Source organism: Gigantopelta aegis, chromosome 5, assembly GCF_016097555.1.
Source record: "Gigantopelta aegis isolate Gae_Host chromosome 5, Gae_host_genome, whole genome shotgun sequence".
Lineage (NCBI taxonomy): Eukaryota > Metazoa > Mollusca > Gastropoda > Neomphalida > Peltospiridae > Gigantopelta > Gigantopelta aegis.
The window spans coordinates 2,612,921-2,630,089 of NC_054703.1; the positions used below are offsets into that span (position 1 = coordinate 2,612,921).

At 39.5% G+C, this 17,169-nt stretch overlaps 1 protein-coding gene across 1 annotated transcript; it reads left to right on the forward strand.

Moving 5' to 3' along the window:
- Positions 1-3,379: 3,379 nt before the first annotated feature.
- On the forward strand, positions 3,380-15,273 carry LOC121373463 (flocculation protein FLO11-like). The gene is made up of 8 exons (XM_041500128.1): positions 3,380-4,190; positions 6,967-8,268; positions 10,235-10,639; positions 11,188-11,592; positions 12,101-12,505; positions 13,050-13,454; positions 13,990-14,394; positions 14,903-15,273. The coding sequence occupies exons 2-8, from the start codon at positions 7,032-7,034 to the stop codon at positions 15,271-15,273; spliced, it is 3,633 nt and encodes a 1,210-aa protein (XP_041356062.1). The 5' UTR covers positions 3,380-4,190; positions 6,967-7,031.
- Positions 15,274-17,169: the final 1,896 nt, after the last annotated feature.

Consider the following 17,169-nt stretch of genomic DNA (forward strand, 5'->3'; position numbering starts at 1 on the left):
CCCCCACACCCAACTCCTTGTGTTTCCAACACGAACAAGTGTTTTTATTTTGTAATCATCAGTACCACAAGCATATTGTGTCATTTCCAATTGGCATTTACTACGGCCCAAGAGGGCGGGACGTGGTCCAATGCAGGCCTCCCAGACCTATATGTCCTATATTTTTTTTTATAGGATCCTATAAAACTCCTATATTGATATTCATTTCCTATATTTGACTCCATTGCTTTCCCAAAATGCCGATCAATAAAATATGTTGCTCGGTTATATTCGCAGTTCAGAAATTCAGAAGATGCTTTGAATGTGCACCAACCTTCAAATTATCCTCGATATCGGCATAGACTGCTGGCAAGCCTTGTTATATATTTCTTCAGGGTTGAAAATTAACATGAAAACCATGGTCGCCAGCAGGGCCAGTTGAAGAAAAATCTCACTGGCCCTTCTCAAATTCAACAAGCCCTCCAAGTTAACTGCACAGCCAAAATCAAAACTAGAATGTTCTTTGTTGAATAATAACCATGTATAATAATAACTATGTATAGTTCATTTGCGTCAAAAGGGAACCGATGAATTGGCATGTAACTTCATAACGAATAAAGTTAAAATTCATAGTAGAAACATTAAGTTTTAAACCCATACCAACCTAAATCACATTTAAAGAGCAAAAAAAGAAATAGTCCAGTATAAATAAAAGTCACTTTAAAAGTTACCATTAATTGATAGATTAAATATAATTTTTAATACAGTGTTACAAAAAAAAATGCTAGCACAGCCAAGATATGCATCTTCACTTGCATTGTCTCTGAAGTAATTGATAATGCAATACAAAGAGACTAAAGGTAGAACTGCGTGTGTTATAATATATTAGTCTGGGAATGACAGTTTTCTTTGTGCACCTGTGAGAGGTGGTTCAATATGGGAAACTCTCCAGTAAAGGATCTCCTTGGGAGTGGCTGTCCTCCTAAAGACGAGGCACTAAATAAAGATTCATGGAATCATCCACTATTTTGCCGAATACCCAATCGACTCTGCATTGTGCAGAGATACGGTCCTGGCTCCGTATTCATAAACGTACTTAAGTCAATGTATATTTATTGACATACTTAAAGTATGTATTTAAGTATCATACTTTGACTTAAGTACGTTTATGAATTCGGAGCCTGATCTCGTATTACGGTTTTTGTCGTTCAAATTACGTTGGATTTATCCTATGCAGTTTTATAAATATATATTGTTTTTATTTACACTGAATGTTTTACCCCCAAAAACGTTATTTCAGATGATATGGGTTTACAATTTAATAAATTAATATGTTTTTATATGAATTTTATCTTTAGGCCTACATGCCAGTTAACTGACTTCTGAAATAATCCATGTAGTAATGGAACATTTCATTGTTAGTATGAGTTAAAAGTAAAAAAAAAATATTTTGTCCCAGAATAATATAAGCTTATTAAATATTATTAATACATTGAATAATGTCAAAAAGTAGGTCTACTAAATAATTATGGCGTATCCAGTCCATTAATCCGACAACTTAAAAAAAACCCCAAAAACATGATGTGTTTGCAATACGTTTTGAGCTATATTTTTTAAAGCCTCGGACCAAAATCTTAACAGCTGAGGCTGAGGCTGGTAAGTCTGGCGTTGTCAAAATATAGAACATGTTCTATAATGTTGTCTGTTGCCAGATCTGTAGTTCGCGCCAGCACAATAGCGGTGTGTTTTGTCACATTCGATTCAGTTTCAGTGCGTTAATTTTTCACCTGGTACCATATTCACCAGATTCTAAAATCAATGGTCGCCCAACGGACTACCTTTGTGAAATGCATAGTCGCCCATAGCCAATAAAGGTCGCTACGGGCAACCGGGCAACTGCTAATTTTCAACCCTATTTGTTGAGGTAGTAGATGGTATTATTGTGTACATATGCAAGGTAAAAGCATACCATTAGTAATATAAATGTCTTTAAAAATCCGTGTAAAATGCCTATAATCATGATAATTGGTCCAAATTTCCCTATAACACTCCTATATTTGACCTCTAAATTCCTATAAAACTCCTATATTTGACCTCTAAATTCCTATAAAACTCCTATATTTTGGTATGCAAATTCCTATATTTCCTATATTTTAATATGTACAAGTGGCTGGGAGGCCTGCCAGTGGTACAGCGCGCGATCGGTCTGGGATCGATCCCCGTCGGTGGGCCCATTGGGCTATTTCTCGTTCCTGCCAGTGCATCACGACTGTTATATTAAAGGCCACGACTGGTATATCAAAGGCCGTGGTATGTACTACCCTGTCTGTGGAATGGTGCATATAAAAGATCCCTTGCTGCTAATCGAACAGAGTAGCCCATGAAGTGGTGACAGCGGGTTTCCTTTCATTATCTGTGTGGTCCTTAACCATATGTCCAACGCCTTATAACCGTAAATAAAATATGTTTTGGAACAGGGTTCATGATTCAGCTCTATGATTGCAGCAGTCTTTGACTGATGAAGTATAATCATACATGTCTTCTACTGTAGGAGGGTGGGGATGCGTCACATTAGTGACTTTTGGGAAAGGAATCTGTCGATCCTGAAGAGGCAACTCCAGCCTATATATACTAGGACATCCACTAATTCACTGCCATCAAGAATATAGTTCTGTTACCACTTTGAATGCTGCCATCTTCATATGAAGGCATCCGAGAAACACAGTTAAGTGATATTCACTATGACTTAATAGACATATACATTCAATACGTTTATCACTGGCATACAAAGGGTGGTCCAGGACAATTATGAGGGGGGGCTCCCGCAGAAAGAAATTTGGTTAAATTTTGGGTTATGGTTAAGGAAATCATACAGGAATGATTTTTATTAAAAAGTTAACTTAAAATTTTACCCTCTGGCAGAAACCCTGAGCAGGGAGGGGTTCCGACCCTCACTCACCCCCACCCCTACCCCAACATGCACTTGGCGAGACAGACAGACAAAGGGATCGAGAGAGAGGCAAAGACAGTTGATCGGGGTTTTTTTCCTGGCATGTACATAGGGAAAATGATATCCATGTTGGCGTGGGGTTTCACCACTCAGGACATTGAGACGAGTGCAGTTTTTCTGCGTTGTGGTACGCTGCAAGTTATATAAAATTTACGACACGATCCTGTGAGATATGATGCGATAGGGATCGGATATGCCAACACTGCGATCACCTTCGCTACTAATATGACAGGACTGAAACAGTCTCATCATTTTCAAATGTAAATAAGAAAACCAGGGACGTGTAGATATAACTTGGATGTTTTGTTATCGGGAGTCGTTTGCCAGATCTTTATTGGAGACGGAGAGGGGGGGGGGGGGGGGGGGGGGGGGGGTCAGGAAAATAGTATATATACGGAGTGGAGAAAAAGACATCCCTCTGGATACGTTAGTGTTTCCTATTTCACTTGTAGGTGGAAGAAGTTTGCTTTATTTAACGACACCACTAGAGCACATTTATTTATTAATCATCGGTTACTGGATGTCAAGCGGTTATTTTGACAGTCATAGAGGAAACCCGCTACATTTTCTTTCCATTAGTAGCAAGGGATCTTTTATATGCACCATCCCACAAACAGGATAGCACATACCAAGGTCTTTCATATACCAGTCGTGGTGCACTGGCTGGAACAGTTGTAGGTGGAATGCCACTCCCATTACTGGTTATATCTTAGGGGCGTTGGCTGGGGTGGACGAACACCGTTCCCCTGAGGCTAAATCAATTTTTAGTGCAATATTATTCTTGTATGTATGCTAGAAACATTAAGACAGCAGGGATAGAAGCTAAGGCTCGCCCCCTCGCCCCAGGCGAGTAGAAATCCCTGGGGGCGAGTACAATTTAATTTTAAATGGCGCTAGTCCCCCGGGCAAGTAATACTGGGCAGTTGTGACCCAGATTCACGATGCGGACAGTCAAACTATTTTGTCATGAACTCTCTTTAACAGGTTTGGGCCCTCAAAATTTCCACATGGGCCAATACACCTCTTTGCTTTCAAAGACTCCGCTGACGTCTACTGAAACAAACGCAATGACATTGTTTTGTGCGTCATTACACGTTGGGATTGGGAGGCGGGGCAATCGTTATTGTGACGCAAGTCTTCTATGACGTCACGCATTTGTGTTGGATACGCGCTGTGCTACTGCCTGTACTCGGACAACGCGGTAACAAAAATATTAATTAACAGTGGCGTAGCCAGGATTTCAGATTGGGGTGAAGGGGAAACCCACTATTGGGAGGGGGTGGGGGCAACCCACAATATTTAAGTACTTATGTATGATTTTATAAAATTTAATATAGTAAAAAAAGAAAAGAAGAAGAAATGTCTGATTGGGGTGAGACATGCCCCCCCCCCCCACCTCGCTACGCCACTGATTCAAAAATAACTGAAGCAGCTAGATTAAGTATAAGTATTACTCCTGATAATAATATACCAGACGATAACCGTTAAGCAATCCACCCTTCATATGTTCCATGAAAAGTATTAATTTATTGCCCATTCCCAGTCATACCTCTCCCCGCCTCATCACGTTATATTTGCCTATCGTCATAAAGCACACTTATAATGTAAAATCCTGGCTAAGCCAATGTTAATTTGCGATACAATGTCAAAAATGTAAACGGTATTTTGTTTTCAGTTTTGCACATAAAATTAGCGGATAGGCCTACATGATTTGTTTTATTTATTTTTTTAAAAAAAAATTTAAAAAAAAAAAAAATTGGGGGGGGGGGGGGTGGGGGAAGGGTGCAGATAAAATACGGCATTTACAGCATTCCAAAGAATTATTATTATTATTGATATTATTGTTACTATTATTAAATATTCGGAATATTGTAAAATATTGGGTTTATTTTTTTATTTTTTTTATAATAATAATAATTTATGAAAAAACTTATGCCACTACAAATATACAATACAAACTAATAATAATAATAATAATAATGACCACGAGCACAAATGAATTTCTTAGATATAGGCCTAGCCCTAGTAATATCATGTTTACGTTTTCGGACACCAGTTTTAGGTATACATATCCACATTGTTGTCTCTGTTTTACCTATATATGCCTTGGACGTACTAGGAACCAAATCAGATTTATCAAAATTAACAACAAATCCTAATTCAGACAAAACATTAACAAAAGTTCTTTGTCAACCTCGATGGATTTGCTACTAAGAATAAAATCGTCAACATATGCAGAAATCCGCAACAACTTCGCACGGAGTTACAACACATCTAATAAGTTTACAATAATTATACGGGCTTATTGATAAAACAAAAGCCCGGCTTAAACTTATGCCATCTTTCAACCAAGTAATAAGCGTTTTATTTGCACCATTTTTTTCTCTCCAAAAACTCAACTTTATCTGGTAGGTTACCAAAACACATAATCAAACTGAATCCTAGTCCTGACCATGTGAACTTCCAACATTTGGGTAATGAGCTCTCATCGGCCTTTGGTTATGCGCTGAGAAATTGTCAAAAGCACCCGACAGTCTTGCAAACCCAAAACGTCTTGTAAAGTAGGCCTAACTACGAGTGCGACCTCTGTATGAGTAAGAACCTCTGTATGGCCAGTATTGAGTAGTGTTATCAAAACGCTGTCTAGCAGCTATAATTTCAGCTACTATTTTCAGATTGTCTAAGGACTGACCAAACAAAGCAGAGGAATTTTTCTTCAAACTTTTAAACAATGTCTCTCCATCGAACCTGCTCTTCACTAAGATAACTGCATACTCACTCTGAACGAAGTTTATTTGAGCATTGAGAATAGTAAACAGTTTAGCAAAATTATCTTCCTCACGGGAATAGTCCAACCAGGGCTTCTAGATTATGGTAGCCCCACTCCCATGGCTAGTGATATTCAATGTTGAGCTAGTAAATAACTACAATTACCATGCCCCACGGCTAGTGAATGTTTTATGTCAAATGTTGCAGTTAAGTCTATTTTATAAATCTAAATATTCTGACACCACCCGACCCCTCACTGTTAGTACTTCTAAGCTCTGTCTCCCTCTTTAGGTGACGTATCTGATTATTACTATTATTTAATAAACTTGTTTTAACTTAAAAGTAAAGTAGGGCTAGTGGATTTTTAATCGTGGCTAGCAAATTTTTAAAATCACTGATTGATTCCATGGCTAGTGGATTAAAACAAAAAATCGAGGAGCCCCGAGTCCAATGTAAGTAGTCTAATTGTTTCAAAGCTGTTTGCTTACAGCGTGCACACTTAGAAATTACTGATAAAGAACTGTGACATTCTTTAGAAATTCCTTGTCTACCATCAAACACTTTCAAGTAGGTCTACCGTACTGAAGTAGTTTGGCAACGACACTTTGTTCAAGGAGTCTTTTACTTGTAAATATTCCTTTTCCAACTCGGACGCAAAGTTATTTGTATCAGATGTGGGGCCGAGAGGGGCTGAAACTTGAGTAGGCGTCTGCTTTTGTGTATTGAAAACTCCACGTTTGGAGAGAGAGCTTCCTGCGTCGAAGATTGTAACCGGTCGCCATTTTGAAACAGAGTTTCTTGACCGCGCTGATTTGAATAAAAACATTGATGTCATTCGGCCTGGCGTAATATAAAGACGAAGGTGAAGGTTGACATCGGTGTTAACGAAATTTCACCTCCGGTGTAAAGGGAATATATTCCTCGTATTATTATTATTATTCATTAATTTTATTATCTTTTGAAACATTTATTGTATACATTTAAAATAAGGTATTTACTTCTTCTTCTTCTTATTATTATTATTATTATTATTATTATTGTATAGGCTATTCGGAATATTGGTGGGTTTTTCTTTTAAAAATATTTTTCTATTATTATTATTACTGTTATTATTTTTAAAAAAGAAGAGAATATTATTATTGATTTTTTTTTTTACAAAATGCCATATCATTTATATTTGTATAGTTATGTTATATTCTGTTTTACAGCGATTCGGTTTGACGTACGCGAAAACTGCCATTAGGATGTTCAAAGCTGCTAATTTTCTAACAAAATGAACAAAGGAAGCCCGAAGATTATTCAACTTATAAATGAACTCAATTTTAAAATAGACCACCAAAATAGTCAGACGATCTTTGAGAAGTGTTTTAAAACACACAATTTCAACAAAGAATACGACCTTAACATCGTTTCGTGTGAGATAAAATGGTTAAACAGAAAACAAGATGGGCGTACAGATTTCCAGATATGTAGGAAAGTGTTTTCTGAAACACAAATCGGTAAAGAAATGTTTTCAGCTTCACAAGCTAACAAAATAAAGTCAGTTGGAGAAATAATTAGCGAAATCGAAAGTAGAAATCGCCATGCTATAAAAAGAAATATAGAAAAATATTCTGATGAAACCATTTGCGAAGATAATTCTGATGAACAAAACTACAAAATGTGTTCAGCTCCAGACGTTAATAAAATAAAGTCTGTCGAAGAAATAATTCGCAAAATCGAAAGTAAAAGTCGCCAAGCTAAACAAAAACGGATAGGAAACCATTCTGCTGAAAACAATAGCGAAGAGGATTCTGATGAACAAAACGAAGTCTATACAGCCCCAGAAGTTAACAAAATAAAGTCCGTTGAAGAAATAATTCTCAAAATCGAAAGTAAAAGTCGCCAAACTAGAAAAAGAAAGATAGACAAACATTCTGCTGAAAACAGTAGCGAAGATGATTCTGATGAACAAAACAAAATGTATACAGCCCAGGAGGTTAACAAAATAAAGTCCGTTGAAGAAATAATTCGCAAAATCGAAAGTAAAAGTCACCAAGCGAAACAAACACGGATAGAAAAACTTTCTGTTGAAAACAATAGCGAAGATGATTCTGATGAACAAAACAACAAAATGTTTTCAGCTCCAAACGTTATCAAAGAAAAGTATGTTGAAGAAACAATTCGCGAAATCGAAAGTAAAAGTCTCCTTGCTAGAAAAAGAAAGATAGAAAAGCATTCTGTTGAAAACAGTAGCGAAGAGGATTCTGATGAACAAAATAACGAAGACGGCGTCAAATCCAGCAAGCTGGAGACCCCCAAGTGTCACACGGACGTGGGTGAACGGCCCATTTCAAACAGTTTAAAACCGTCATGTGGAAAACCCCTCACGGTGTCGGGCGCTAAAATAGATGACGTCAGAGATCCTGCGCCGTCGCAGTCTTACAACAACTTGGTCAAGTTCTGGGAGAAGAGAAATCACATGCTGCTACCCAGCCGACTATCTAGAATCGCCAAACTGCAAGAGTCAGGTAAGAAATGTATAGTTGTAGGCGTCAGCCAGTACTCTGCTGTTAAGAGCTTAACGGACATATGGACGGTTATGATCGCTCTCTGTCGTCAGACAATCTAATTAAAATTAGCTCCACTATTAGGCCTACATCTAACAGCAGCCCATTGGAGCTCATGTCCAGTTGACCTTTCATTCGACCAATCAAAACCGTACTTGCAAAATCATGCCAGTGATTTGAAAAGAATTTGAAAACGTTCGGGATTATGCCGAGGGTATACGAAATGATTCGGGTGAATTATGAAGTATGCCAGAAACTAATTTCAATATAAAATTCGTTTCAAGACAAAAAAAAACAACCCAAAAAACCCCGTGATGGTATAGCCATAAAAGCTGTTTATACTAGTATACAATCCAGAGTTTATTACTGCACTTTCCCCCGTTTTTACAATGTTGAATAGACCAACAAGTTTGCCTATTGCATAAATAGTCTAACCCGATATTTTTAGAATTTATATGCTCCCGAATAACGCTATAAAAGGCGAAGAGTAATTGATCGAGATTAAAATTGTTATTTATAGATGAAATGTCACCTGGACATGGGAGTCCACGCAATGTTGTTAGATTTACTGGTAGACCCAGTAGAGCTAATTTTAATTGTCGTCAGAGATAACTGTATAGCAAAACACGAAAAAACCGGGTGGGCAAGTATTCCAGCTCTAATACAACAATAACCCTTTGTTTGACATTAAATACTTTTAGCCTACATTAATCATTTTCGAGTTCGCCGATAACAAATATTTCACATAGTAATCAATAATACACACACTACAGGACGAAAACTGATCCTACGATAGGTTCCTTACCTGTCAAAGAGGAGCAACCAACTTCGCGCAGGCCCGTAGCGAGGATTTTGAGAAGGGGGGGGGGGGGGGGGTCGTTTAGGCTTATGATGAGGCATGAGTGGCTTGGGGGGGGGGGGTCCGGGGGCATATTGAAAACAAAAGCCACCGGTGGGGGGGGGGTCGACTGCCCCCCCCCCCCGACCCCCCATTGACTACGGGCCTGATCGCGGCTTACTTCTTATTCCATGATGCTCTAATCATAATGATGAAGATCAGTAGCGGATACAAGGGGTGTCCGGTGTTCAAGCGCCACCCCACCCCCCTTTTTCAGATAAGATGCCTTTTTCAAACAAAAATAAAATATTAAGGTTTTTTCTTTTTTTAGCACGACTATGTTCGTGGTGAACGAACAACAAAGCAGCGTAGATGTATATAGTTATTTACTAAATTAGTAAAAAGAAGCATTTTCTTTATGTTAGAACTGCACGAAAACCGGAAGTATTGGAAGTTGATCGGCATGCTCCCCCACCCCAATTAATTTTTAAATTTTTTTAAACTATTAAATTTTATAAAATCATACAGACATACATAGTGTGCCCCCCCCCCCCCCCTCCCCCCACACACACACTATAAAATCCTGGTTACGCCAGTGTACCACCGGTTTTATAGCAACAAATGTCTGTCGCTGTAAGGTCTCATAATGATATGCTTTCGTTTTTGCCTCGTCTTAACGGGGGGTGGGGGGGGGGGGGTAGTCTTGGTACCCCCACAGGCGTACGTAACCTATTTTTCTAGGGGGCAGGCTCAATCTAATTAAAATTAGCTCCACTATTACATGTGGATCTAACAGCAGCCCGTTGGACCTTTCATTCGACCAATCAAAACCTTACTTGCCTTATAACTATCAGTGCGTAACGAATGTCAACGGCTTATTTTATACTATCTTATAACTAATGTCAACCGCTTGTTTTACACAGCCTTATAACTAATATCAGTGGCTTATTTTACACTGCCTTACAACTAATGTCAGTGGCTTATTTCACTCCGCGTGTTTGACAGTACATGCTGATGTCAGCAACTTCAAAGTTGTATAAGCTGGGACAATTGTTCTAATTCTGACACTGATATCGATGATGATTTCAGGTGAAGATTGCAATTCACCTGTACTGACAGAAGAATCGCAGCAGGAGGTTCTCAAACCGCACTCTAGTCCCCAAGAGATCTCCAAACCATACTCTAGTCTCCAAGAGATCTCCAAAACATGCTGGCCAATGACACAAAACTCCCAGCCGCCAACCTGCGAACAGAACGACTTTCGATCCTGCGATTCCGAGCAGAATGTCAAATCTGTAACGTTGCGGACAGACTCGCACCTGAACTTGTCACCTACACCAGAATCCACGACATGTTGCCAGCAGGACGTCGAGTTATGCGCTGCCGAGCAAAGAGACACGTGTTCTCCTCCTCCCTCGCCAGAGAACTCCCTATCGTACTCATCACCCGTGACTCCTGAGTTTATCAAGTCGCAGACTCCCGTGTCCAGTCCAGGTATGGTATATCAAAGGACGTGGTGGTGTGTACTGTCTTGTTTTAAAATGTGTAGGAGTAAGGATAAACACCGGAGTTAATGTTGTTGCTTTTGGGGGTTTTCCAACCATCTACTTCCATTTGTTTTGTTTTTGTTTGTTTAGTTTTTATCTTTCCGTTTTCTTTAAAATGACACTGTTCACTTGTATATATATATATATAACGATGGTACTTTTCAATTCAAAATTGCCTTATAACTATCAGTGCTTAACGAATGTCAACGGCTTATTTTATACTATCATATAACTAATGTCAACGGCTTCTTTTACACAGCCTTATAACTAATATCAGTGGCGTATTTTACACTGTCTTATAGCTAATGTCAGTGGCGTATTTTACGCTATCTTAGAACTAATGTCAGTGGCGTATTTTACACTGCCTTACAACTAATGTCAGTGGCTTATTTCACTCTGCGTGTTTGACAGTACATGCTGATGTCAGCAACTTCAAAGTTGTATAAGCTGGGACAATTGTTCTAATTCTGACACTGATATCGATGATGATTTCAGGTGAAGATTGCAATTCACCTGTACTGACAGAAGAATCGCAGCAGGAGGTTCTCAAACCGCACTCTAGTCCCCAAGAGATCTTCAAACCATACTCTAGTCTCCAAGAAATCTCCAAACCATGCTCGCCAACGACACGAAACTCCCAGCCACCATCCTGCGAACAGAACGACTTTCGATCCTACGATTCTGAGCAGAATGTCAAATCTGTAACGTTGCGGACAGACTCGCACCTGAACTTGTCACCTCCAGCAAAATCCACGACATGTTGCCAGCAGGACGTCGAGTCATGCGCAGTCGAGCAAAGAGACACGTGTTCTCCTCCTCCCTCGTCAGAGAACTCCCTGTCATACTCATCACCCGTGACTCCTGAGTTTATCAAGTCGCAGACTCCCGTGTCCAGTCCAGGTATGGTATATCAAAGGACGTGGTGGTGTGTACTGTCTTGTTTTAAAATGTGTAGGAGTAAGGATAAACACCGGAGTTAATGTTGTTGCTTTGGGGATTTTCCAACCATCTACTTCCATTTGTTTTGTTTTTGTTTGTTTAGATTTTATCTTTCCATTTTCTTTAAAATGACACTGTTCACTTGTATATATATATAACGATGGTACTTTTCAATTCAAAATTGTCTTATAACTATCAGTGCTTAACGAAGGTCAACGGCTTATTTTATACTATCTTATAACTAATGTCAACGGCTTGTTTTACACAGCCTTATAACTAATATCAGTGGCGTATTTTACACTGTCTTATAGCTAATGTCAGTGGCGTATTTTACGCTATCTTACAACTAATGTCAGTGGCTTATTTCACTCCGCGTGTTTGACAGTACATGCTGATGTCAGCAACTTCAAAGTTGCATAAGCTGGGACAATTGTTCTAATTCTGACACTGATATCGATGATGATTTCAGGTGAAGATTGCAATTCACCTGTACTGACAGAAGAATCGCAGCAGGAGGTTCTCAAACCGCACTCTAGTCCCCAAGACATCTCCAAACCATACTCTAGTCTCCAACAGATCTCCAAAACATGCTGGCCAATGACACAAAACTCCCAGCCACCAACCTGCGAACAGAACGACTTTCGATCCTGCGATTCCGAGCAGAATGTCAAATCTGTAACGTTGCGGACACACTCGCACCTGAACTTGTCACCTCCACCAGAATCCACGACATGTTGCCAGCAGGACGTCGAGTTATGCGCAGTCGAGCAAAGAGACACGTGTTCTCCTCCTCCCTCGCCAGAGAACTCCCTATCGCACTCATCACCCGTGACTCCTGAGTTTATCAAGTCGCAGACTCCCGTGTCCAGTCCAGGTATGGTATATCAAAGGACGTGGTGGTGTGTACTGTCTTGTTTTAAAATGTGTAGGAGTAAGGATAAACACCGGAGTTAATGTTGTTGCTTTTGGGGGTTTTCCAACCATCTACTTCCATTTGTTTTGTTTTTGTTTGTTTAGTTTTTATCTTTCCGTTTTCTTTAAAATGACAGTTCACTTGTATATATATATATAACGATGGTACTTTTCAATTCAAAATTGTCTTATAACTATCAGTGCTTAACGAATGTCAACGGCTTATTTTATACTATCATATAACTAATGTCAACGGCTTGTTTTACACAGCCTTATAACTAATATCAGTGGCGTATTTTACACTGTCTTATAGCTAATGTCAGTGGCGTATTTTACGCTATCTTAGAACTAATGTCAGTGGCGTATTTTACACTGCCTTACAACTAATGTCAGTGGCTTATTTCACTCCGCGTGTTTGAGAGTACATGCTGATGTCAGCAACTTCAAAGTTGTATAAGCTGGGACAATTGTTCTAATTCTGACACTGATATCGATGATGATTTCAGGTGAAGATTGCAATTCACCTGTACTGACAGAAGAATCGCAGCAGGAGGTTCTCAAACCGCACTCTAGTCCCCAAGACATCTCCAAACCATACTCTAGTCTCCAAGAGATCTCCAAACCATGCTCGCCAACGACACAAAACTCCCAGCCACCATCCTGCGAACAGAACGACTGTCGATCCTGCGATTCCGAGCAGAATGTCAAATCTGTAATGTTGCGGACAGACTCGCACCTGAACTTGTCACCTACACCAGAATCCACGACATGTTGCCAGCAGGACGTCGAGTTATGCGCTGCCGAGCAAAGAGACACGTGTTCTCCTCCTCCCTCGCCAGAGAACTCCCTATCGTACTCATCACCCGTGACTCCTGAGTTTATCAAGTCGCAGACTCCCGTGTCCAGTCCAGGTATGGTATATCAAAGGACGTGGTGGTGTGTACTGTCTTGTTTTAAAATGTGTAGGAGTAAGGATAAACACCGGAGTTAATGTTGTTGCTTTTGGGGGTTTTCCAACCATCTACTTCCATTTGTTTTGTTTTTGTTTGTTTAGTTTTTATCTTTCCGTTTTCTTTAAAATGACAGTTCACTTGTATATATATATATATAACGATGGTACTTTTCAATTCAAAATTGCCTTATAACTATCAGTGCTTAACGAATGTCAACGGCTTATTTTATACTATCATATAACTAATGTCAACGGCTTCTTTTACACAGCCTTATAACTAATATCAGTGGCGTATTTTACACTGTCTTATAGCTAATGTCAGTGGCGTATTTTACGCTATCTTAGAACTAATGTCAGTGGCTTATTTCACTGCCTTACAACTAATGTCAGTGCTTTGACGTGTTTGACAGTACATGCTGATGTCAGCAACTTCAAAGTTGTATAAGCTGGGACAATTGTTCTAATTCTGACACTGATATCGATGATGATTTCAGGTGAAGATTGCAATTCACCTGTACTGACAGAAGAATCGCAGCAGGAGGTTCTCAAACCGCACTCTAGTCCCCAAGAGATCTTCAAACCATACTCTAGTCTCCAAGAAATCTCCAAACCATGCTCGCCAACGACACGAAACTCCCAGCCACCATCCTGCGAACAGAACGACTTTCGATCCTGCGATTCCGAGCAGAATGTCAAATCTGTAACGTTGCGGACACACTCGCACCTGAACTTGTCACCTCCACCAGAATCCACGACATGTTGCCAGCAGGACGTCGAGTTATGCGCAGTCGAGCAAAGAGACACGTGTTCTCCTCCTCCCTCGCCAGAGAACTCCCTATCGCACTCATCACCCGTGACTCCTGAGTTTATCAAGTCGCAGACTCCCGTGTCCAGTCCAGGTATGGTATATCAAAGGACGTGGTGGTGTGTACTGTCTTGTTTTAAAATGTGTAGGAGTAAGGATAAACACCGGAGTTAATGTTGTTGCTTTGGGGATTTTCCAACCATCTACTTCCATTTGTTTTGTTTTTGTTTGTTTAGATTTTATCTTTCCATTTTCTTTAAAATGACACTGTTCACTTGTATATATATATAACGATGGTACTTTTCAATTCAAAATTGTCTTATAACTATCAGTGCTTAACGAAGGTCAACGGCTTATTTTATACTATCATATAACTAATGTCAACGGCTTGTTTTACACAGCCTTATAACTAATATCAGTGGCGTATTTTACACTGTCTTATAGCTAATGTCAGTGGCGTATTTTACGCTATCTTACAACTAATGTCAGTGGCTTATTTCACTCCGCGTGTTTGACAGTACATGCTGATGTCAGCAACTTCAAAGTTGCATAAGCTGGGACAATTGTTCTAATTCTGACACTGATATCGATGATGATTTCAGGTGAAGATTGCAATTCACCTGTACTGACAGAAGAATCGCAGCAGGAGGTTCTCAAACCGCACTCTAGTCCCCAAGACATCTCCAAACCATACTCTAGTCTCCAACAGATCTCCAAAACATGCTGGCCAATGACACAAAACTCCCAGCCACCAATCCTGCGAACAGAACGACTTTCGATCCTGCGATTCCGAGCAGAATGTCAAATCTGTAACGTTGCGGACACACTCGCACCTGAACTTGTCACCTCCACCAGAATCCACGACATGTTGCCAGCAGGACGTCGAGTTATGCGCAGTCGAGCAAAGAGACACGTGTTCTCCTCCTCCCTCGCCAGAGAACTCCCTATCGCACTCATCACCCGTGACTCCTGAGTTTATCAAGTCGCAGACTCCCGTGTCCAGTCCAGGTATGGTATATCAAAGGACGTGGTGGTGTGTACTGTCTTGTTTTAAAATGTGTAGGAGTAAGGATAAACACCGGAGTTAATGTTGTTGCTTTTGGGGGTTTTCCAACCATCTACTTCCATTTGTTTTGTTTTTGTTTGTTTAGTTTTTATCTTTCCGTTTTCTTTAAAATGACAGTTCACTTGTATATATATATATAACGATGGTACTTTACTTTCAAAATTGCCTTATAACTATCAGTGCTTAACGAATGTCAACGGCTTATTTTATACTATCTTATAACTAATGTCAACGGCTTGTTTTACACAGCCTTTATAATAAGTGGCGTATTTTAATGTCAGTGGCGTATTTTACACTGTCTTATAGCTAATGTCAGTGGCGTATTTTACGCTATCTTACAACTAATGTCAGTGGCTTATTTCACTCCGCGTGTTTGACAGTACATGCTGATGTCAGCAACTTCAAAGTTGTATAAGCTGGGACAATTGTTCTAATTCTGACACTGATATCGATGATGATTTCAGGTGAAGATTGCAATTCACCTGTACTGACAGAAGAATCGCAGCAGGAGGTTCTCAAACCGCACTCTAGTCCCCAAGAGATCTCCAAACCATACTCTAGTCTCCAAGAGATCTCCAAACCATGCTCGCCAACGACACAAAACTCCCAGCCACCATCCTGCGAACAGAACGACTTTCGATCCTGCGATTCCGAGCAGAATGTCAAATCTGTAACGTTGCGGACAGACTCGCACCTGAACTTGTCACCTCCACCAGAATCCACGACATGTTGCCAGCAGGACGTCGAGTCATGCGCAGTCGAGCAAAGAGACACGTGTTCTCCTCCTCCCTCGCCAGAGAACTCCCTGTCGTACTCATCACCCGTGACTCCTGAGTTTATCAAGTCGCAGACTCCCGTGTCCAGTCCAGGTATGGTATATCGGAAGAATACACCGGTTCAGAATAGTGAGTCGTGTTGTTGCCAGGCGTCTCTCAAACCCCGGCTACGCTCTTCAACGAGGCGTCTCATGGTGAGCGTGTGGTGGGGGGTCGGCTTTCTGTTAATAGTCCTCCTGCAGTTTCTTTTATTTACCGATCGCATTGAAAGATCCCGCAAGACCAAACTCAACGAGTGTTTTTAAAAATCATGAGCAGTTGGAAAAAAATCTGAACGAAGATTATTAATAGTAAAACTGCAAAATGCACGTATGTCTGTTTTAAGCAACAACAAAAAAAAAAAAAAAAAAAAAAAAAAATATTAAAAAATAAAAAAGGCGGGAAGTAGAGCGGTATGGGTCACAGTATCAGTTTGTGTTCCCTATATGGTAAATCAAAGGACGTGGTGGTGTGTACTGTCTTGTTCGAAAATGTGTAGTAGTAAGGATAAACACCGGAGTTAATGTTGTTGCTTTTGGGGGTTTTCCAACCATCTACTTCCATTTGTTTTGTTTTTGTTTGTTTGTATATATTTCCGTTATCTTTAAAATGACACTGTTCACTTGTGTATATATATATATATATATATATATATATATATATATATATATATATATAACGATGGTACTTTTCAATTCCATCAATAGAATTTTATTTTCCATCATTAAGATTGGTTCATTACATGTAAAACATATACATTTAACTAGTATTTTATTTTGGTGAAAATTATACCAGATATTAGTTAACATTAAGTGACCAAGTGTCGGTAAAAAAAATGTTTTACAAGTTTTTATTATTTATTTGTTTGTGTTGAAAAAAAAAAGAATACAAAATTACAAAAAATCCCATTCCTTATTGTAGGCATGGGATAAAAACCAAATTTAAATAAATATTGTTGTTTTTTTCCGTTGTTTCTTTACGTGTTCGC

Excerpts from the sequence above, each read along its gene's own strand:
- LOC121373463 (XM_041500128.1), top strand. The coding sequence starts at position 7,032 with ATGAACAAAGGAAGCCCGAAGATTATTCAACTTATAAATGAACTCAAT. Across the intron at positions 8,269-10,234 it reads CGCCAAACTGCAAGAGTCAG|GTGAAGATTGCAATTCACCT; the intron begins GTAAGAAATGTA and ends TGATGATTTCAG. Across the intron at positions 11,593-12,100 it reads GACTCCCGTGTCCAGTCCAG|GTGAAGATTGCAATTCACCT; the intron begins GTATGGTATATC and ends TGATGATTTCAG.